The 16,999-nt window shown below is 38.2% G+C and overlaps 2 protein-coding genes and 1 long non-coding RNA gene across 3 annotated transcripts in view; 1 reads left to right on the plus strand and 2 right to left on the minus strand.

Annotated features, from left to right (window-relative positions):
- The window catches only part of LOC145487571 (uncharacterized), a 27,712-nt gene extending 11,819 nt beyond the window's left edge, over positions 1-15,893 (minus strand). Inside the window, exon 1 of the mRNA XM_081466398.1 lies at positions 6,226-15,893. Coding sequence (XP_081322524.1) covers positions 15,477-15,887 — 411 coding nt within the window. The 5' untranslated portion in view covers positions 15,888-15,893 and the 3' untranslated portion in view covers positions 6,226-15,476. The remainder of the gene's footprint in view (positions 1-6,225) is intronic.
- The window catches only part of LOC145487585 (uncharacterized), a 74,204-nt gene that overhangs the window by 45,296 nt on the left and 11,909 nt on the right, over positions 1-16,999 (minus strand). The gene's annotated exons all lie outside the window — the stretch shown is intronic.
- The window catches only part of LOC145487512 (bifunctional purine biosynthesis protein ATIC-like), a 168,558-nt gene continuing 151,618 nt past the window's right edge, over positions 60-16,999 (plus strand). The window contains exons 1-2 of the mRNA XM_081466330.1: positions 60-162; positions 2,076-2,202. Coding sequence (XP_081322456.1) covers positions 135-162; positions 2,076-2,202 — 155 coding nt within the window. The 5' untranslated portion in view covers positions 60-134. The remainder of the gene's footprint in view (positions 163-2,075; positions 2,203-16,999) is intronic.

Genomic DNA, 16,999 nt, shown 5'->3' on the forward strand with positions numbered 1-16,999 from the left:
CTGTTTTTTTCTCGACAAATGGAGGCTATTGTTTACGGATCGATCCGGATCATGTGACCCGAAAACGATTGACCGCGGTGAAACATCTAGGCCTAGGGACTAGGTAACTGATTACACACGTTTTGCAAGACGAGATGGCGTCTTCTCAAGCGGGAGATTTAGGTTAGTGGTTTAAGTTAATAATTTTTTCACCGATTCCGTTAAATATTTGATTACCAAAGTATTAGGAGTTTACACCCAGCTCTTTGGTGGTACGACCTCTTTGATAAAGCAGTTTAATTTTGCCTCCAGCCGAACTAAGCTGTTAGCTCAAGATTTCTAGAAAGAGGAATTATAATCACTTGCAGCTTTTGCATGGGAACGATTCACATTTGCCTCAAGGGATTTGTACTGCAGGACTGCAGGTTGCGTTGGCACTTGTCTTCCTATTGTGTGGCTTAGAGGGCACTATGTCAGGATCCACAGCACTTTTGTTAGAACATAACGAGCTCATTCCCAGGGCCCTCTTTTCTCCCCATGATTGTACAGTAACAAGTTTTCACCTAACAGTCCTAGGGCCCGTTTCTCGAAAGCCCTGGAAACTTTTCGGGCCCGTAAAGCCATAGCAAAATCTCGAACCTTACGATTACACAGCTGTTTTATTCACATATTCTTAATATGAAGAGAAGTTCCCTTCATACAAGAAGTTTCAGGCGCATACACTTCTCCGTTTTTAGATACAGATGGACTAAAAATAGCTTTACGGGCCCGAAAAGTTTCTGGGGCTTTTGAGAAACGGGCCCCAGTGGACTTCAGGGCACGACTTGTTTTCTGACTACTTAGTTTTGCTTTACTTGCTAAAGCCAGTCACTACCATGTCATCAGGCATCAGTCATTTCGACTAAACTAGTGAAGAAATAATTATTTTAATTGTTGTGTGTTTGAAACTTTTCTCAAGCTATCTTCGTGGCCGTAAAGTAAGCACAGGCATCATAATGTGCTTTACACACAATTTGAGCATCTAAGGCAGCCACAAATGGATATCTTTCTTGTAGTACGTAGAGACCTCCGTATATGCTCTTTTTTTTGGTAACAGGCTCTCCAACCCTCTGTGTTAGTATGATCCTCATGTCCCTTTCCTTTTTAACCCAGGTTTTGCACTTCCTCTGAATATGAAATTTATGTTGCTTTGATTTGCACATCTTTAGGATAAAGTAGTTGCTTGCCCTCTAGAATGGGTTTAGTGGATTTTGGTACCATAATGTCTTCCATTTCTTGGACAATGACACGGTAGTGTAGCTGCTTTTGTAAGCTTGTAATTCTACTTGCTGTCATTGCAGCAGCTGTTACTGTTTTGGGCTAGGGCGCATTGTTTCTGTTGTTTCTTCTAATGTCCTCTCAAAGGGTTTCAAGCCATTCATGTGAGGCCTTATCAGAGCTGCAACGGCCCCAATCACTCTTTTAGCTCTGTCCCTTGTGCCTTAGAAGCCCTGAAATGCTGGAGGGAGTGTGACTACTACTGACTGTTTACTTGTCAATGTTGTTGCTTGCTAGTGCTGGCAAAACACTGCACAATAGTAAACATTTTACAAAGAAGAAACCGCTATGAAATGCAGGATGCTCTTTATTTAAACATTCTCATTTGAGGGCTGTCCCACTCCTGATTGGAGTGGAAAAAAATCCTGCATTGGATAATCTCAAAAACAATTATTGCACTGCTTTTTGACTTAAAAAAAAATCTGCCTTGTTGCCACCAAGAAATCTTCCAACCCCCCTCCCTCAAAAGTCAAATGGTTTGTCCCTTGGTGATGTGGCTGTCCTAAATGAAAAAGTCACATTTTGAGCATTTTGTCTTTGGTGAGACAATGGATCTCGCGAAAGTTTCCCTCAAACACTGCTGTTCCCCTCCTGAGCTTCCCGTCCCCCTAATGTTGCGCACAATGATGCAGAAAACATGTGTCAAGCACTCAAATTTTGCAATAAAGCTAAAACTCTGCAACTCTTTTTTGCACCACTGTAGTTTTGCACTGTCTAGTAACCACATGTCCTCTCAGGGGGCTTTTGTTTAATGATGGATTTACTTCCTATTTCCTCAGCAATTCTTAGTGTCTCCAACAAACAAGGACTTGTGGAATTTGCCAAAAAGCTTCATGACTTAGGATTCAAATTGATTGCATCCGGAGGAACAGCAAACCAAATCCGTGTGGCAGAAATTCCTGTCAGGTACTTGTTTATAAACAGCAATAAATGAGTAATTAATTTATATTTATTTTCAACAACAACAGCAAATGACATATTCACATTTTCATTCTTAGGGGTTCCATTAAATGTTTTCAGCAGAAGGCCAGGGCAACTGGTTTTCACAGGCAGTCCATGTTAGTAATCTCCTAGGGATAATGGGCTTGTCATAAATGACAATTATATTTTCATTACAGGTTTATTATTATTATTATTATTATTATTATTATTATTATTCAGAATTTGGGCACTGATACAGTAACGCCTGAAAGTATTGACCCATTTTCTGCATTCTTGCCGTGGGGCCTCCATGCATCATTGTCGCTGTATTCCTGCACTCAGCCTCGTCTTTATTTAGGTAAAGCCGAGGACAGGATTTGTCCTGCCGCGGCAGCTTTGGACGAGGTATTACCTTGGTAAAGAAGACGTGTCACGTTTTCATTGTTAAGAAGCATTCAATAAAGCCGATCATCTATGTCAGTTACAAGGTTCATAACACGAAGAAAATTTGGTGGCTATGTTTTATGAACTTCACCTAAAAATATCTGTAACTTGGTAAAATATAGTGGCATGTATGTCTCAGTTCTTAGACGTTGTGTTAAGCATTCCCCTTTGCCAAGAAGAACGTGACAGAACATATGTGAAATCACAGGTTCGCTATATGATTTCATGTCCATGCATCATGCAAACGACTGGGAAACGATTAAATGCGAAAGGTCGGAATGGCTCTGAAATTCACGTTGATTATGGAAAGAAACTTGGGTAATACATTTGTAATACATTTAAATTCAAATCCGATTTAGTTTGTTGCCATAATATCATCCGTACTTCTCTGTTTGTATGCGCTGCACTTTGTAGTGTGCAGTTACAAAACCGGGTCAACCCCGATCGCTGATTTTAATAAAAACGGCAATTGCTGTTTATGCCTTGTTCTTGTATAGTTGTCATTAAATCAGCGATCTGAGTTTTTCTGGTCCAAGGATTGTCTCTGCTTCCTTGTAGCCGATCGAGATGTAAGCTTATTACATGCAAGAATACACTGTTATTCATGGAACCTGCTTCAAGTTCAAGCATTTTCTCCGGAGACCAAACCACGAATAAGAGAAACCTTCATTGGCTTTTATACATCTACCGGTTTAACAACAGTACTCCAAACGTAACATAACTTAGCACAAAGTGAAAGCAAGAACAGAATGGAACGCAAAAGCAAGCCGGCAGTTATTGGAAACAAGAATCACAGCTCAACTCGTTTTGCTTGAGTGCGTCTGTGACATGTCGGTGACCTGACATCGTCAGACAATGATAACGATCAGTCTGTTTTCATGTCAAACAGAATGTTAGCTCTTTTTAGACTAAATTCCTAACTACACACTCCAGTTTTTAACCCTTGAGTTTGTGTAGACGACTCAAATTCATTTAGATAAATTATATAAACTCTGAATGTTTTGCAAATCGGAAACCTATTGGTCGATCAAATATTATTGGTTAGCTGCTTTGTAAATTGTCAAATTACTTTGTGGCAACCAATGAAATTCGCCTGGTCCCATGGTATATTTACCGCGAATGTTAGGGGATGGAGAATTGGCCGAATCGCGAACGAGATGCTTCGTAAACAATGGTTAAAATAGCTTTCGAGTATAAAGGAAATTCGTCTTCATTGAGAGCTCAGTGAGAAAGTAAACAACTTTCATGAGTGGTCATGATAAGGCTTGTTATTTGGCTTGTTATTTGGCTGTTACAATTCTGATCAAAATGTTGGAAAAAGCTCACCGGTCCCGTGAAAGGTTGCTTTGCCTCTAGTTTCCTTTTGAGACTCAAAATTCTGAAAAGCCTCAAAAGACATGCCGCTATTTGCATGTTGCATTCCAGGGTTTTTGGGAAGTAAGGGTTATGGTATATTAATCGACGCATTTTTAGGTCTCAACTGTTATCTTTTTTTTTTATCTGTGCCTCTAGATGTTAGAATCATACCCGTTTAATTTCCACTGATTCCAACAAAGAATTAAAAAGCGTTTCTTAGAGCGGTGACCGCTCTTTATTCCTGACAGCATTCAACACATGTAATCTTCCTTTAAGCCAAGATTCCGACAGGGATTTATATCATTCGCCTTTATGCACTTGATCAAAAGGAGAATTGAAACCTTTCACCACTTTAGGCAAGAAGATTTTTTTTACATTTCGCATGACCTTTCGCGGAAATCAAAAGATGCTGCCCACTCAGTTGTTTCCAGTACAAAAACACGGAGTTGTGTTACTAGATTCAATGCATCGATTTTAAAATAATAAAAAAAGACGAACTGGACGACGAACAGTTACATTTTTACCTGAAACTGGTAACAGTTGGCGTGTGTTGTCGATATTATGGATCAACAGATGTACTTTAATGGCATTGTATCAATGCGTTGTTGATTATGGCAGTAATAGACAGCTCCATCCTGTTGCTGTTTTAATCAAGTGACCTTCAACACCCTGGGAACCCTTAATTAAACGGCTATGAATAGTGTAGTCAGAGTTCGTAAAAGGGTTTACCAAAAGTCAGCACATGTAGATTTCGAAAGTAGAGGATAGACATTTACATGTAAAAAGTTTGACTTTCCATGGAGCGTGTTTCTTGATTCCGAATTATGAGTTTACATGCAACATTGATGAAAAAATGCCACTCTACTCGGTAGACATACATTACTTTCGCAAGGTATTACCTCGTCTGTTGTGCCATGGTATTTATTCCATTGTGTTCGCACTCGTCTTTACCGCGGTGCTATATATTTTCCCCCGTGGTGGATGCGAGGTGGGAGCATGCGGCAAAGATGAGGTTTTGACACAACCTGAGGGTCCATACTTTCAGGCAGTACTGTATGTTCTCACTCTAAATATAATCTCTCATGAAAAGTGCAATAATTTACCTAATTGTAATTATTTAACAATTATTCACCAAAGGCGAAGTGAATATTGTCGAATAATCCCCGAGATGAAGTGGAGGGGATTATTTGAGAATATTCACTGAGCCTGAGACAAATAATTTCAGAGCTGAACAACAGTGAATAACAGACTAAAACATAAAAACAAGGACGCAATTGTTTGTTTCCATACACGTATGCAGCCGTAGTTTTAATAAAATAAGCTTACATGTACATCGATTGTGAATCAATTTACTCATCAAGTTCGGCAGTAAAACAAACAAGTGAAACACTATGAAAAGTAAATTTATCCGGTACCTTTGTGTCATCCTTGTTGACTTCATTCACAGGTGTCATAATCATCTAAAAATGAGTAGCTTTAGTTTGAAGAAAAATAAAATTTCGGTCAATCCAGCTGACCTGCTGGCGATCAATGAAACCACTATGTTTATGATTGCTTAAATGCCTTGAATATGAGTTGTTGAAAGGGTTTTTGGTCCAAGAGTGATGGGAGTCATTCTGAAAATTCTCCATCTTTTCAAATAACCTGGACTTGGATTGATGTCCTCTGAATAAATGAAAAATTCATTCAGCAACTGTGCACCATGTTTACTTGCCGAGATGGCAAAGGTGGTGAGCTCAGTGACCAGGCCTTGAAAATGTTATATTCACCAGTCGGTGTAGTGAATATAGCGTCATATAAGGAATGTCTCAACCAACTAGATTGGTGGAAACTCTTTGTTCAGCTCTGAAATTATACTAAACATTATTAGTATAATTTCAGAGGTGAACAAAGAGTTTCCAGCAATCTGATCGGTCAAGCAATTCCTTATATGACGCTATATTCACCACTCCAGGCAGTGAATATAAAATTTTCAAGGCCTGGTTACTAAGTTTGCCACCTTTGCCATCTCGGCAAGTAAACGTGGCAGGATATTTAATTGGAAGGATGGAGAATTTTGAAAATGACTGCTGTCACCCTTGGACAAAAAATCCTTTCAAGAACTTGTATTCAAGGAATTTAAGAATCGCAAATGCAGTGGTTTATATGTTGATTGCCTGCAGGTAAGATTGATTGACCAAAATTTATTTTTCTTCAAACTAAAGCTACTCATTTTTAGTGCAGAGTGCACTATTGAGATGGTTTAGGGGGCTGCTGTTTGCTAAAGTACTAAGGCACTAATGCACTAATGCCATAACACCATAATGCCATAAGGTGTAAACTTTAATGTTTGTTTAATTAATTAATTTCAATTAATCAATTAGCTATGCCGGAAGGGGGGCTGGGTGGGTTAGGTATCCGAGTGCATTACGCAAAACATGTCATATTTTTGTTGCTTTCCTTGATAACATGACAAAAATATATATATGGTTTTGCAAATCTCATGCTATCCTTGTGGTGCCATTCTCTTAAGAACAAAAGCAATTTCCTCCAAACGTATGCGCAGATAAGTTAGCGTCGAAGTCGACTATATGTTAGGTGAAAGATACATTTTATACGGGACAACCCACGAACATTGAGTGCTTTCCCTTGTGGTAGAGCATAACATGTAAGACGCATATGTTCAAGCATTGCTAGTGTGAGTAACTCTGTTCTCGAGTTCAGATGCACGCTTGTTTTATTTTTTGTAGTGAGTGATATCACACCCTTGTTTTGGCTGAGGATAGCAGTTATATTTCTGGTAATGTCAGTTCTCCTTTTTTAGTGCAAAGAACACTACTGTGACTGCGTATCTTCTGGAATCTTCCCTTGCTCGATTCAAGAAATGTCATCGGCTGTTTTATAACTATTGTGTGTTTGCCAGGGTTGAAATAGAGAATGGGAACATATTGCTTCTCCTTAGCAGTTTGTTTTTTTCCTCTTCTATGAAAGAGAGCCCAAAGTTCATATTCAGCCGAAACTTTCCTGCGTTAGTTACATGTAAAACTAGTAAATTTGTGACAAAGAAACTTAGTTATTATTGCCGCAGACTCCATGTCACTCACTGAAACCTCAAATTAATTTCATCAGTTGATGAGGTGACTCGCTCACCGATGTGGGATATAATTTCGGTCAAGTAAAGATCTCTACCATCGATACTTCTTGTTGAAACGTTCCTTAGTTGTATTACTCGATAGCGTTGTGTATTAGTTTGATGTGGTTTTATTGTGCACACCAACTCGGCTGGCAACAGAATTAGAATGCACTATTCCGTGATTTAACATGACTATTCGATAAAATTTAATAGATTAGTTCTTGTTTATTGGTGAAATGAAAATTTACATTTTGAATAAAATCAAATCGTTCCTCTTCGACTTTTCAGCAGAAATTTAACTTTTATATTCCATTTATCTCCAGCAGTGAGTTAAAAGAATACACATCTTTCTTATATTTTCGTGGAAACAAGGGTATCTTGTTGTATACATTGGCGAGGAAAACAAAAGTATCAAATTACAAATGTTGGCATGAAAAGTAGTGCTACAAAATGAACAAAACTCAAGACAAAATAGCACAATGAATTTAAAACCGTCTTGCCAAACGGTAATTGTAAGTTATTTTTGGGCAAAACACAAACATGAAACACACACACTGCTAAGATTATGTCTTATCAAGTTTTTGTGCGCTCATATTCTGCAAAGGGGAAAAGGCCTAGTTGACTACCAAGAGGGAGAACAGCAGGGGTGAGGACCTGTGTGGCTACTGTATGGGAGCTGTAAATTACACTCTGCACTATCTGAGATTGTCTCACTAGTTAGTGCAGAGTGCACTACTGGGATGGTTTTAGGGGGCTGCTGTTCGCTAAGGCACTAATGCACTAATTCCACAATGCCATAACGCCATAAGGTGTAAACTTTAATGCTTGTTGAATTAACTAATTTCAATTGGCCTTGTGGGAAGGGGGCTGGGTAGGGTAGGGAACTGATTGCATTATGCAAAAGGTGTCATACTTATTGTGCTTTCTTTGATAACATGACAAAAATGTATATATGGTTTTGCAAATCTCATGCTATCCTTGTGGTGCCATTCTCTTAAGAACAAAAGCAATTTGCTCCAAACGCACGTGCAGATTAGTTAGCGTCAAAGTCGACTATATGTTAGGTGAAAGATACATTTCATACGGGACTACCCACGAATGTCGAGTGCTCTCCCTTAATTGTGGTACAACATAACTTGTAAGAGACATGCGTTCTAGCATTGCTAGAGTGATAAACTTCGTTCTCGAGTTCAGATGCACGCTTTTTTTTATTTTTTGTGATGAGTGATATCACACTCTTGTTTTGGCTGGGGATAGCAGTTATATTTTAAGTAACGTCAGTTCTTCTTTTTTAGTGCAAAAAATGCTACTGTGACTGCGTATCTTCTGGAATCTTCCCTAGCTTGATTCAAGAAATGTGGTCTCCTGTTTTTTAACTATTGTGTGTTTGCCAGGGTTGAAATAGAGAATGAGAACATATTGCTTCTTCTTAGCAGCTTGTTTGTTTCCTCTTCTGTGAAAGAGAGCCCAAAGGTTATATTCAGCTGAAACTTTCCTGCATTAGGTACATGTAAAACTAGTAAATTTGTGACAAAGAAACCTTGTTATTATTGCTGCAGACTCCGTGGCACTTACTGAAACCTCAAATTAATTTCATCAGTCGATGAGGTGACTCGCTCACCGATGTGGGATATAATTTCGGTCAAGTTAAGATCTCTACCTTCAATACTTCTCAATACTTTCTCTGTGTTATTTTGATGTGGTTTTATTGTTTACACCAACTCGGCTGGCAACAGAATTAGAACGCACTATTCTGTGATTCAACGTAACTATTTGATGATTAGATTAGTTATTGTTTATCGTTGAATTGAAAATTTACATTTTGAATAAAACAAAATTGTTCCTCTTCGACATTGTAGCGGACATTTAACTTTTATATTCCATTTATCTCCAGCAGTGAGTTAAAAAAATACACATCTTTCTTATATTTTCGTGGAAACAAAGATATCTTGTTACATACATTGGCAAGGGAAAAAAAGTATCACATTACAAATGTTGGCGTGAAAAGTAATGCTACAAAATGAACGAAACTCAAGATAAAATACCACAATAAATTTAAAACCGTCTTGCCAAACGGTAATTGTAAGTTATTTTTGGGCAAAACACAAACATGAAACACACACACTGCTAAGATTATGTCTTGTCCGCTCGTATTCTGCAAAGGGGAAAAGGTCAGTTGACTACCAAGGGGGAGAGCAGCAGGGGTGAGGACCTGTGTGACTAGTGTATCAGAGCTGTAAATTACACTCGGCACTATCTGAGATTGTCTCACTAGTTAGACGATGATGACAGCTGTGAGTGAGGTCAACAACGATAAAACAAAGGTACAGGATGTTTTTTTTTCTCATAGTGTTTCACTTGTTTGTTTTACTGCTGAACTTGATGTGTAAATTGATTCACAATCAATGTAAGCTTACATGTAAGGTTATTATTAACACTACGGCTGCATGTGTGTATGCAAACGAACAGTCTGTTTTAGTCATTATTCTGTGTTTTACCTCTGAAAATTATACTTAAACAGTTATTTGCCTTAGGCTCGGTGAACATTGGTGAATAATTGTTGAATATAGATCAGAAACAAAGAAATACCACTATTAGAATTACAGTAAACTAAACCTGAGAAATCTAGAAAAAACAACAAGCTGAGAGACAAGGTACAATTAATTGAAAGCTTTTGTTCAAAAAGGGCATATATAGCTTTTTGGGGCCGATTTTTGTTTTTTGCAGGACTGAGCTAATTATTGGCAGACTGACTTGTTTTGACATGAAAAGCATCGGTGCGTAATTGTTTTTGTTGATTTGCGCTTCGTTTTTGAGAAGTAACGTATGCAAAAAAAACTCAGTTTTCCAAGCGGCATCTTTTGGAGCTACAGTACCGATCAAAAGTAAGTTACTGCCTCTTGTCTCATTTCTCGCGAGACGAATCTCGTTTCTCTCGAGTCGTTTCTCGTTTCTCGCGAGACACGTCTCGTTTCTCTTGAGAATCACTGAAGCGTTTAGTATGGCATATATTATGTGTAAGAAACCGGTAACGTGTATAATAATAATATGATAATAATAATAATCACTTTATTTAAGTGTCGATGTATTTAGCACTAATGTGCTAATTGGGGACACTAAATAAATAAACAAACATTTCAAATATAACATAAACTATTAAGAATCCCAACTGGTGGGAGGCTGACCCGTTGGCTATTTACACAACGCAGTTGAGGAGGTGAACTCGGGGCTACTGAGAACAAATCCAGATAGCGGTAGGGCGGAGGATTTGATGTGTAACGATTGCTGCTCTGCAGTTTGTTGTCAAATCGATGGGACCATCCAACATAAGATATACGTTGATTGTTTGCTCGATTCATATCGAACAAAGGTAATATTGAACATTGAACGTAACTACAAGTAGAGTTACATGCATTTCAATTCATGCGATCATGGGGGCAGAGAGTTGATTTTGCGAATCTTGCTCACTGTGAATGATTCAATTACCTACATTTGCTCGCTCTTCAATAACCGCTAACTCCAACAAACATTTAATTTTGTGTAGGAGAAAAATGTTCCAGCTTTCAGCATGCGCTGGCGGGCGAGTCAATTGTTTATAAATGGGAGGTCATTAAAGCATCATGGAAATTGTTGAAATTGTTGCTCAACAGCGAAGATTTCGCTCGATATGTGAGTACACGTTTTATATATCGGTTGATACTGTGGTCAAGTTATAATTTGTCAATGTTTCCTGATCAAAGTGTGGTTTCGCATGTTCACAAGTTTGAATAAAATGTTATTCGAGGTTTCATGATCAAAGCGTGGTGTTGCATGTTTACAAGTGTGAATAAAAAGTTAGACAAGATTTCATGTGCAAAGCGAGCAGTCACAAGTTTGAATAAATAAGTTATTCAAATGTGAAGGAAAGTGATTTATGATCAAAGCATGGTTTCACATGTTCACAACCTTTGAATAAAAAGTTAATCAAGGCTTCATGTGCAAAGCGTGTTCATTAGTTTGAATATTAAGGTATTCGACAGATCACTTAGCGTCGTTTCACATGGTCACAATCTTTGGATAAAAAGTTAGTCGAGTTTCACAACAAATCAGTTGGACTAGTTGGGAGCGATAGTTAACAAAACATAGGCGGCGCTGCTGTGTTGACTTTAGTGATCGCGATCACGGTTTTAACTTGCAACATGTAGATCAGGTGACAAAACTCTTCATGTTGTTTCATGAGAACTACATTTTGATTATCAACTGTATGAATCACGTTTACAGTTGCAATCAAACCTTCTTTTAAGATCTACACAATAAGAGAATTGATACAACTGTAAAACATATTTGTAAACATGAGTGACTGTCACCAACAATTCAGATACCTTCAACTTTTATCGTGCATGTATTTACAAAAACTAAACGTTAAGCAAGTCTGGCTGGAATAAAAAAAGTTTGGCTGATGTATATGAAACAATATTGGACGCTTGAGAATTTATAATACACACATGGTACACATGCATTGCTGATGAGAACAAAAATCATGTCTACCGCGCTAATCGATATGATACGATACAATACACAAAACAGGTTTCGAATACTGATGAATGCGAAGTATTGGTACTTCCAGTGCACTCACGAGAAACAAGACACGTCTTGTTTCTCTCGACACTCGTCCCACGAGACCGTGGTAACTTACTTTTTTGCGGTACTGTGGAACCTTGATTTAATGAACCTCTATTTAATGAAGTCCTCGATATAAAGAATGATATTCTATGTCCCGGCCAAAGTTACAGTAAAATGTATGGAATAGAACCTCGATATAACAAACCTCGATATAACAAATTCTTCAATATAACGAACATAATCTGGAAGCCCAGATTACCTCGATATAACGAATTACAATGTCAACAACTGACAGAAGATAAACGCCAAACATATCAACAGTCAACAAATCCTTGTAATTCTTATGGTAAAGAGACAGCAACCTTTCAGTCAACGGCTTATTATATGTCATAGGCATTGGCACTATAGTATTTCGACATCAATTAACTTCTGCTCTATCTTCTTTGAAATCCGGAAATGTTGGGTTGTGCAACATAACAACACTAAAGCCTGTTTCCTTGTTTACATAGACAATTTTCTGTGTAACCTCTAGGTTGCAACATTTTTTAATCGCTACTCTGAAAGTGTCGTTCTTTTGTAAACAAAAGCTGTGCATCTGCTCAAGAGTGAAAGTAATTGATACTGAAAGCTGCCATGCTTAATGGATTGCATCTCAAAACGCGGCACTTCTGGGTGACGAAAATTGCATTGAATTACGTGACAGAAGTCACCTGTGTTACAAATCAATCATTAACTATGACCTCGATATAATGAACATTTTGGTCGTTTCCCCTCAAATTCGTTATATCAAGGTTTTCGATATAACAAACCCTCGATTTAATGAACAAATTTGGCCGGTCCCCAGCAACTTTGTTAAATCGAGGTTCCACTGTACTGTAATCCTTCGAAGGTGGATTTTGACGCCACGTGAACTTAAACGGTTACTTTTAGTAGCTTCGACAGCACGGTTTTTTTAACCCATTGACTCCTGTACCGCCCGTAACTGCCCGTGCAAAAAACCCCTCCAATTTCCCTTCCTGCCCGTAACCGCCCGAAAAAAAAGCAAGTGGGGACAATAGCCTTTCTTACCCTCCCTCAAGACTTTTTGGTTGTCTTATTGTTCTTGAGGACAAATAAACCAATCAGAATCGACTCACCGAGAATATTCTTAGCGGACTTTAGGGGTCCTACAAAGACGGTTTTTCTTCTTAAATTCATGCGCTCATAAAGTGCAGGTTATCATGGCGTGCTGCGGGCCAAATCTGCAAACTTCAAAGGCCTTGTTTTCATTCCTAACATGGATAAATTACTCCTTTGGGATTTAAAATAGAAAAGAAAAATACGAATTAATGTTTAGGTGGCTTCAGAATGGAAGATCAAGGAGTACAGATTCCTCAAACCTTTTCGGTGAAGAATTTTCCTTCCTTCAACCGCCACGAAAACATGACGATTGGTGTGCTTTCAAGTGAGTTTTGAATACAGATCATGGACTTAAAGCAGCTTCCTGGACTTTAGAAAACAAAAATGGTAATGTACATTATTGCTTCAAAGTTAAATTCAACTTTTGGAATGACTGGTAACGCCATGGCTGATAAAATGACTGCAAAAGTGGTTGGGAGAAACTCAGAGCTTTCGCTTTAACATGAAGAATTAATTTCAACATGCGGTCATGCAGCAAAGCATGTCTGCAAAATTATGAACATTTTTTTGCTTTTAAATAGATTTCTTCGCCTCAGCTTGAATGAAAATTTATTGTTATTGAACTTCTTTCATATTTCTTTCATTTGGTGCCCTGTTTTGGGGAATTTTAGGTTTTAAAAGTGAATGGTATTTTTGCATGCTGGATTTCTGCATATTTAATTTACAGCGAACTCCGTGGTTTTTTTTATTAGTTTATTCACTTCGTTCAAATGTATATTTTGGAGTCTTCATCAGCTACTACAGAACTGCAGAGAAAGAACTAAGTGGCCACTAATTTAGCACAGTTGAAATATGATTGATCTCAAAATAATTAGCTTGTTTTTTGTTGTCTTTTCAACTCTAATCTTTCTTTCGCAGTGCTGTAATATTTCGTTGTGCAGCAAAGAAATTATTTGATTTCTTATTTTCAAATTGGTTTTTACATGTGCCTTTCTCGTATATTTTGCGTTGTTTTCTCAAATGCTAGCCGTTATTGTACAAGAATGGAAGTTCTGTTGTATTTGGTTTCAATTTGTCCTCCGAAGTCAATAATAACTCATTTTTGCATATTCAATTTTCTTGGCTTCTGTTAGGCATTTTTTCGCACAGCAAAGAAATAATATAATTTCTTGTTTTCTCATCAGTTTTAAACATCAAGTTAAGTACTTGTTGATATTTTTTAATATTGTGGCCCTTCATTTATTCAACTTAAAATAAATGATGTCTTGAAACGTAATCTTGTGTGTGTGGTTACTGCGCATATGGTTTATTTTTAGTGCTCGTGCTCATTCTGAAATATTAAAAAATCGCTGGTAATTTAGGGGTGGGTTGCGTGCAATTTCATGCGGGCGTCAATGGGTTAAATAGATGTTTTTATTTTTGAAAGAAGTAGAGAAATGTACCAGGAAAAAAATCGACTGACCTCGTATCGAACCGGTGTCATGACAAAACAAACTTGAATCCAGTCCATTCAGCGCCTTATTCGCTTGCGCTAACAAAGCAACAGTAAGAGAATAACTTAATTGTATGAATAATAAAACTAGCGGCAAATGCCACGCTTCGGTGACTTCATTGTTTAGCAAAACAAAAGGTTTCTTTTGTTTTTCGTTCAACAAAAGATCTCCAAAAGATACCCTTGGAAAACTGAGTTTTTTTGTATATGTTATTTCTCGAAAATGAAGTGCAAATCAACAAAAACAATTATGCAACGATGCTTTTCATGTCAAAACAGGTCAGTCTGCCAAAAATTAGCTCAATCCTGCAAAAAATAAAAATCAGCCCAAAAAGCTATATATGCCCTTTTTGCATGAAAGCCTTCAATTATGGTGTATTCGGGAAACTTTAAAGGTGCAGCACTAGCAGGGTTCGAAAAATATTTGAATTCCACCTTGCCTGTTGGGCAAGTAACTCTCAAATTTTGCTTGCCCAGGGCACTTCCCCACTTGCCCAAGTTTTCAAACTCATTAATAATTCATGACCCCAAAATGGAAGTCAAACTACAGGGCTGGCGTGTTTAAATGTAATAAACCCATCTCGACTGTAGTCCTCTTAGTGTTTATCACTTTCATGTTTACACCATTATATTGTAATACTTCCTCAACTTTAAACTTCTTCATTCCGCTTTTATGAAGTTGTACGGTTTGTAATAATTAACATGGATGAACACTGTTATAATCACATTGAAGTAGTGTGTACCCTACGTTGTCAGATACTCTATCATGATTATCAACTTTCCCAATACAATGTCACTGAGCTTTTTTAACTGACTGCTTTCATATGCCTTATGGCACCCTAATGTTTTTGTTCAATAATTCTCTACAACCTTGAAGAAAAATGAGGAGTATGATTATACTGATGCACTTGGCATTTTACAAAAAAGCCTACCTTAAATCGGCTTACAGTTATAAAGCAAACTAAAAAACTCAACAAGTATACATTCTTTTGAACAAGAGCATATGGCACAATGATGTCATCATGTGACCTGTTACAGTAATAAGAATTCCATAGTGATAGTCAGTCAGCACTTTGCATGCTAACGATGGTTAACAGAGTTTAAAGGTGCACTGTCTCTTGGTTTTTGCTTTACTCATCCAGCGTTGAATTGCAGAAGTAGCACAAAGTAGATCACATTGAGATTTGAAGATTGGACCATCATTAAGGCTGTCAAGGTATCTTGATTCATCGATGTGCGCATTGAATTCTTTAACTGATTCATGGTTGAGAATCCACGTTCACACTTTGCTGTGCTTGGTGACAGAGTGACAAGGAGATCAATCAAAACAATGCAATCTTTAACATCATCAGGAGGTGACATTAGTATATTGGAAAAGACATCTAGGGTCTTGTGCATCTTCTGCCTTGCAAGTCGAAGTAGAATGGGCCATTGCTCTATGATCCTTTGCTTTTCATCATCTGAGAGGAAATGGTGAAAGTAATCTACCAGAGGATGGACTTCTTTATTGCTATAGATAGCGAGGTCTGCTTGATCTTGAGGCATCTCCCTAGGATCAAAGACTGCCAAATAACTGTGCGGCTCTTCATGAAGGCTTAAGAACTGCTGGTTGATATAGGCTGTCACTTCTGAGATGAAAGAAGGAAAGAAATCCTCTACCGAGGTGCCTGGTTTTAACAGCTTCAATTCGTGGTTGTTTTTGACGCCACTCTCGAGTACCCCAGTTTGCCCATTGTACCTCTTTTCAAAAGCTTGATACTTAGGACCTCTTTGAAGCCTCAAAACATCCAGCTGTGAAAGCCAGCTTCCAGGTGCACAAGAAGTTCGGTCATACAGAACTCGTTTCTCTGGATGGGCTGGCTACCCACCTTGTCTTCTGTAATCCACTGTAGTAAACATGATCTTGGTTGAGTATAGCTGCAATTTCATTAACTTCACGGCGACGTTTTGGAGAGTAGAAGTAGAATTTAAATACTGACTTTACAGTTTCTTCAAATATGGCCAAGTAGGTCGTTTGCTTTATTGCATCTAGCACAGCCAACTCGAGATTGTGTGCCACACAGTGTACGATACAAACTGGATGCTGGGCTATATCTTGAAGCTGTTTTGCAACTCCGCTTTTCTTCCCCATCATGACACTAGCTCCATCAAAGTTACAGCAGGCCAATTTTTTCTTCAAGACAGTTTCATCTATACTTAAAGTTTGAAGACCTTTGTGAATAGCAGCAGTAACCCCAGGGGCATCAGCAGATGTAACAGGAACAAGGTCTGCAAAGTGAGTGGAGGGCCGCCCGTTGGTTCCTGTGCAGCGAACATAGACCAACTCCTGCTCAGCAATGCTCTTGTCAGTCGAGCCATCTGCCAGAACACACAAGAGTCTAGCATTTTCAATTTCCCCCTGGGATCGCTCCTTCTCAACAGCTGTGATGTTTTCCACAAAGTCCCTATATACCTTATCGTTCTTGTACTGGCTTCCAAAATCAAAACCATTCTTTTCCTGCAAATTGCAGAGTCCTTTAAACTTGCTGAAGGCTAAGTTCTCACTTGCAATATAGAAGGCAGTATTAAACAGCTTGTTCAATCTGGCTTTCGTTTCTTGATCACGTTTACTGAAAGCAGCTTTAAATAGTTTGGAGAGTGGCTCATTGGCTTTTCCT

This window comes from Orbicella franksi, chromosome 5 (genome assembly GCF_964199315.1).
Source record: "Orbicella franksi chromosome 5, jaOrbFran1.1, whole genome shotgun sequence".
Classification (NCBI taxonomy): Eukaryota; Metazoa; Cnidaria; class Anthozoa; order Scleractinia; family Merulinidae; genus Orbicella; species Orbicella franksi.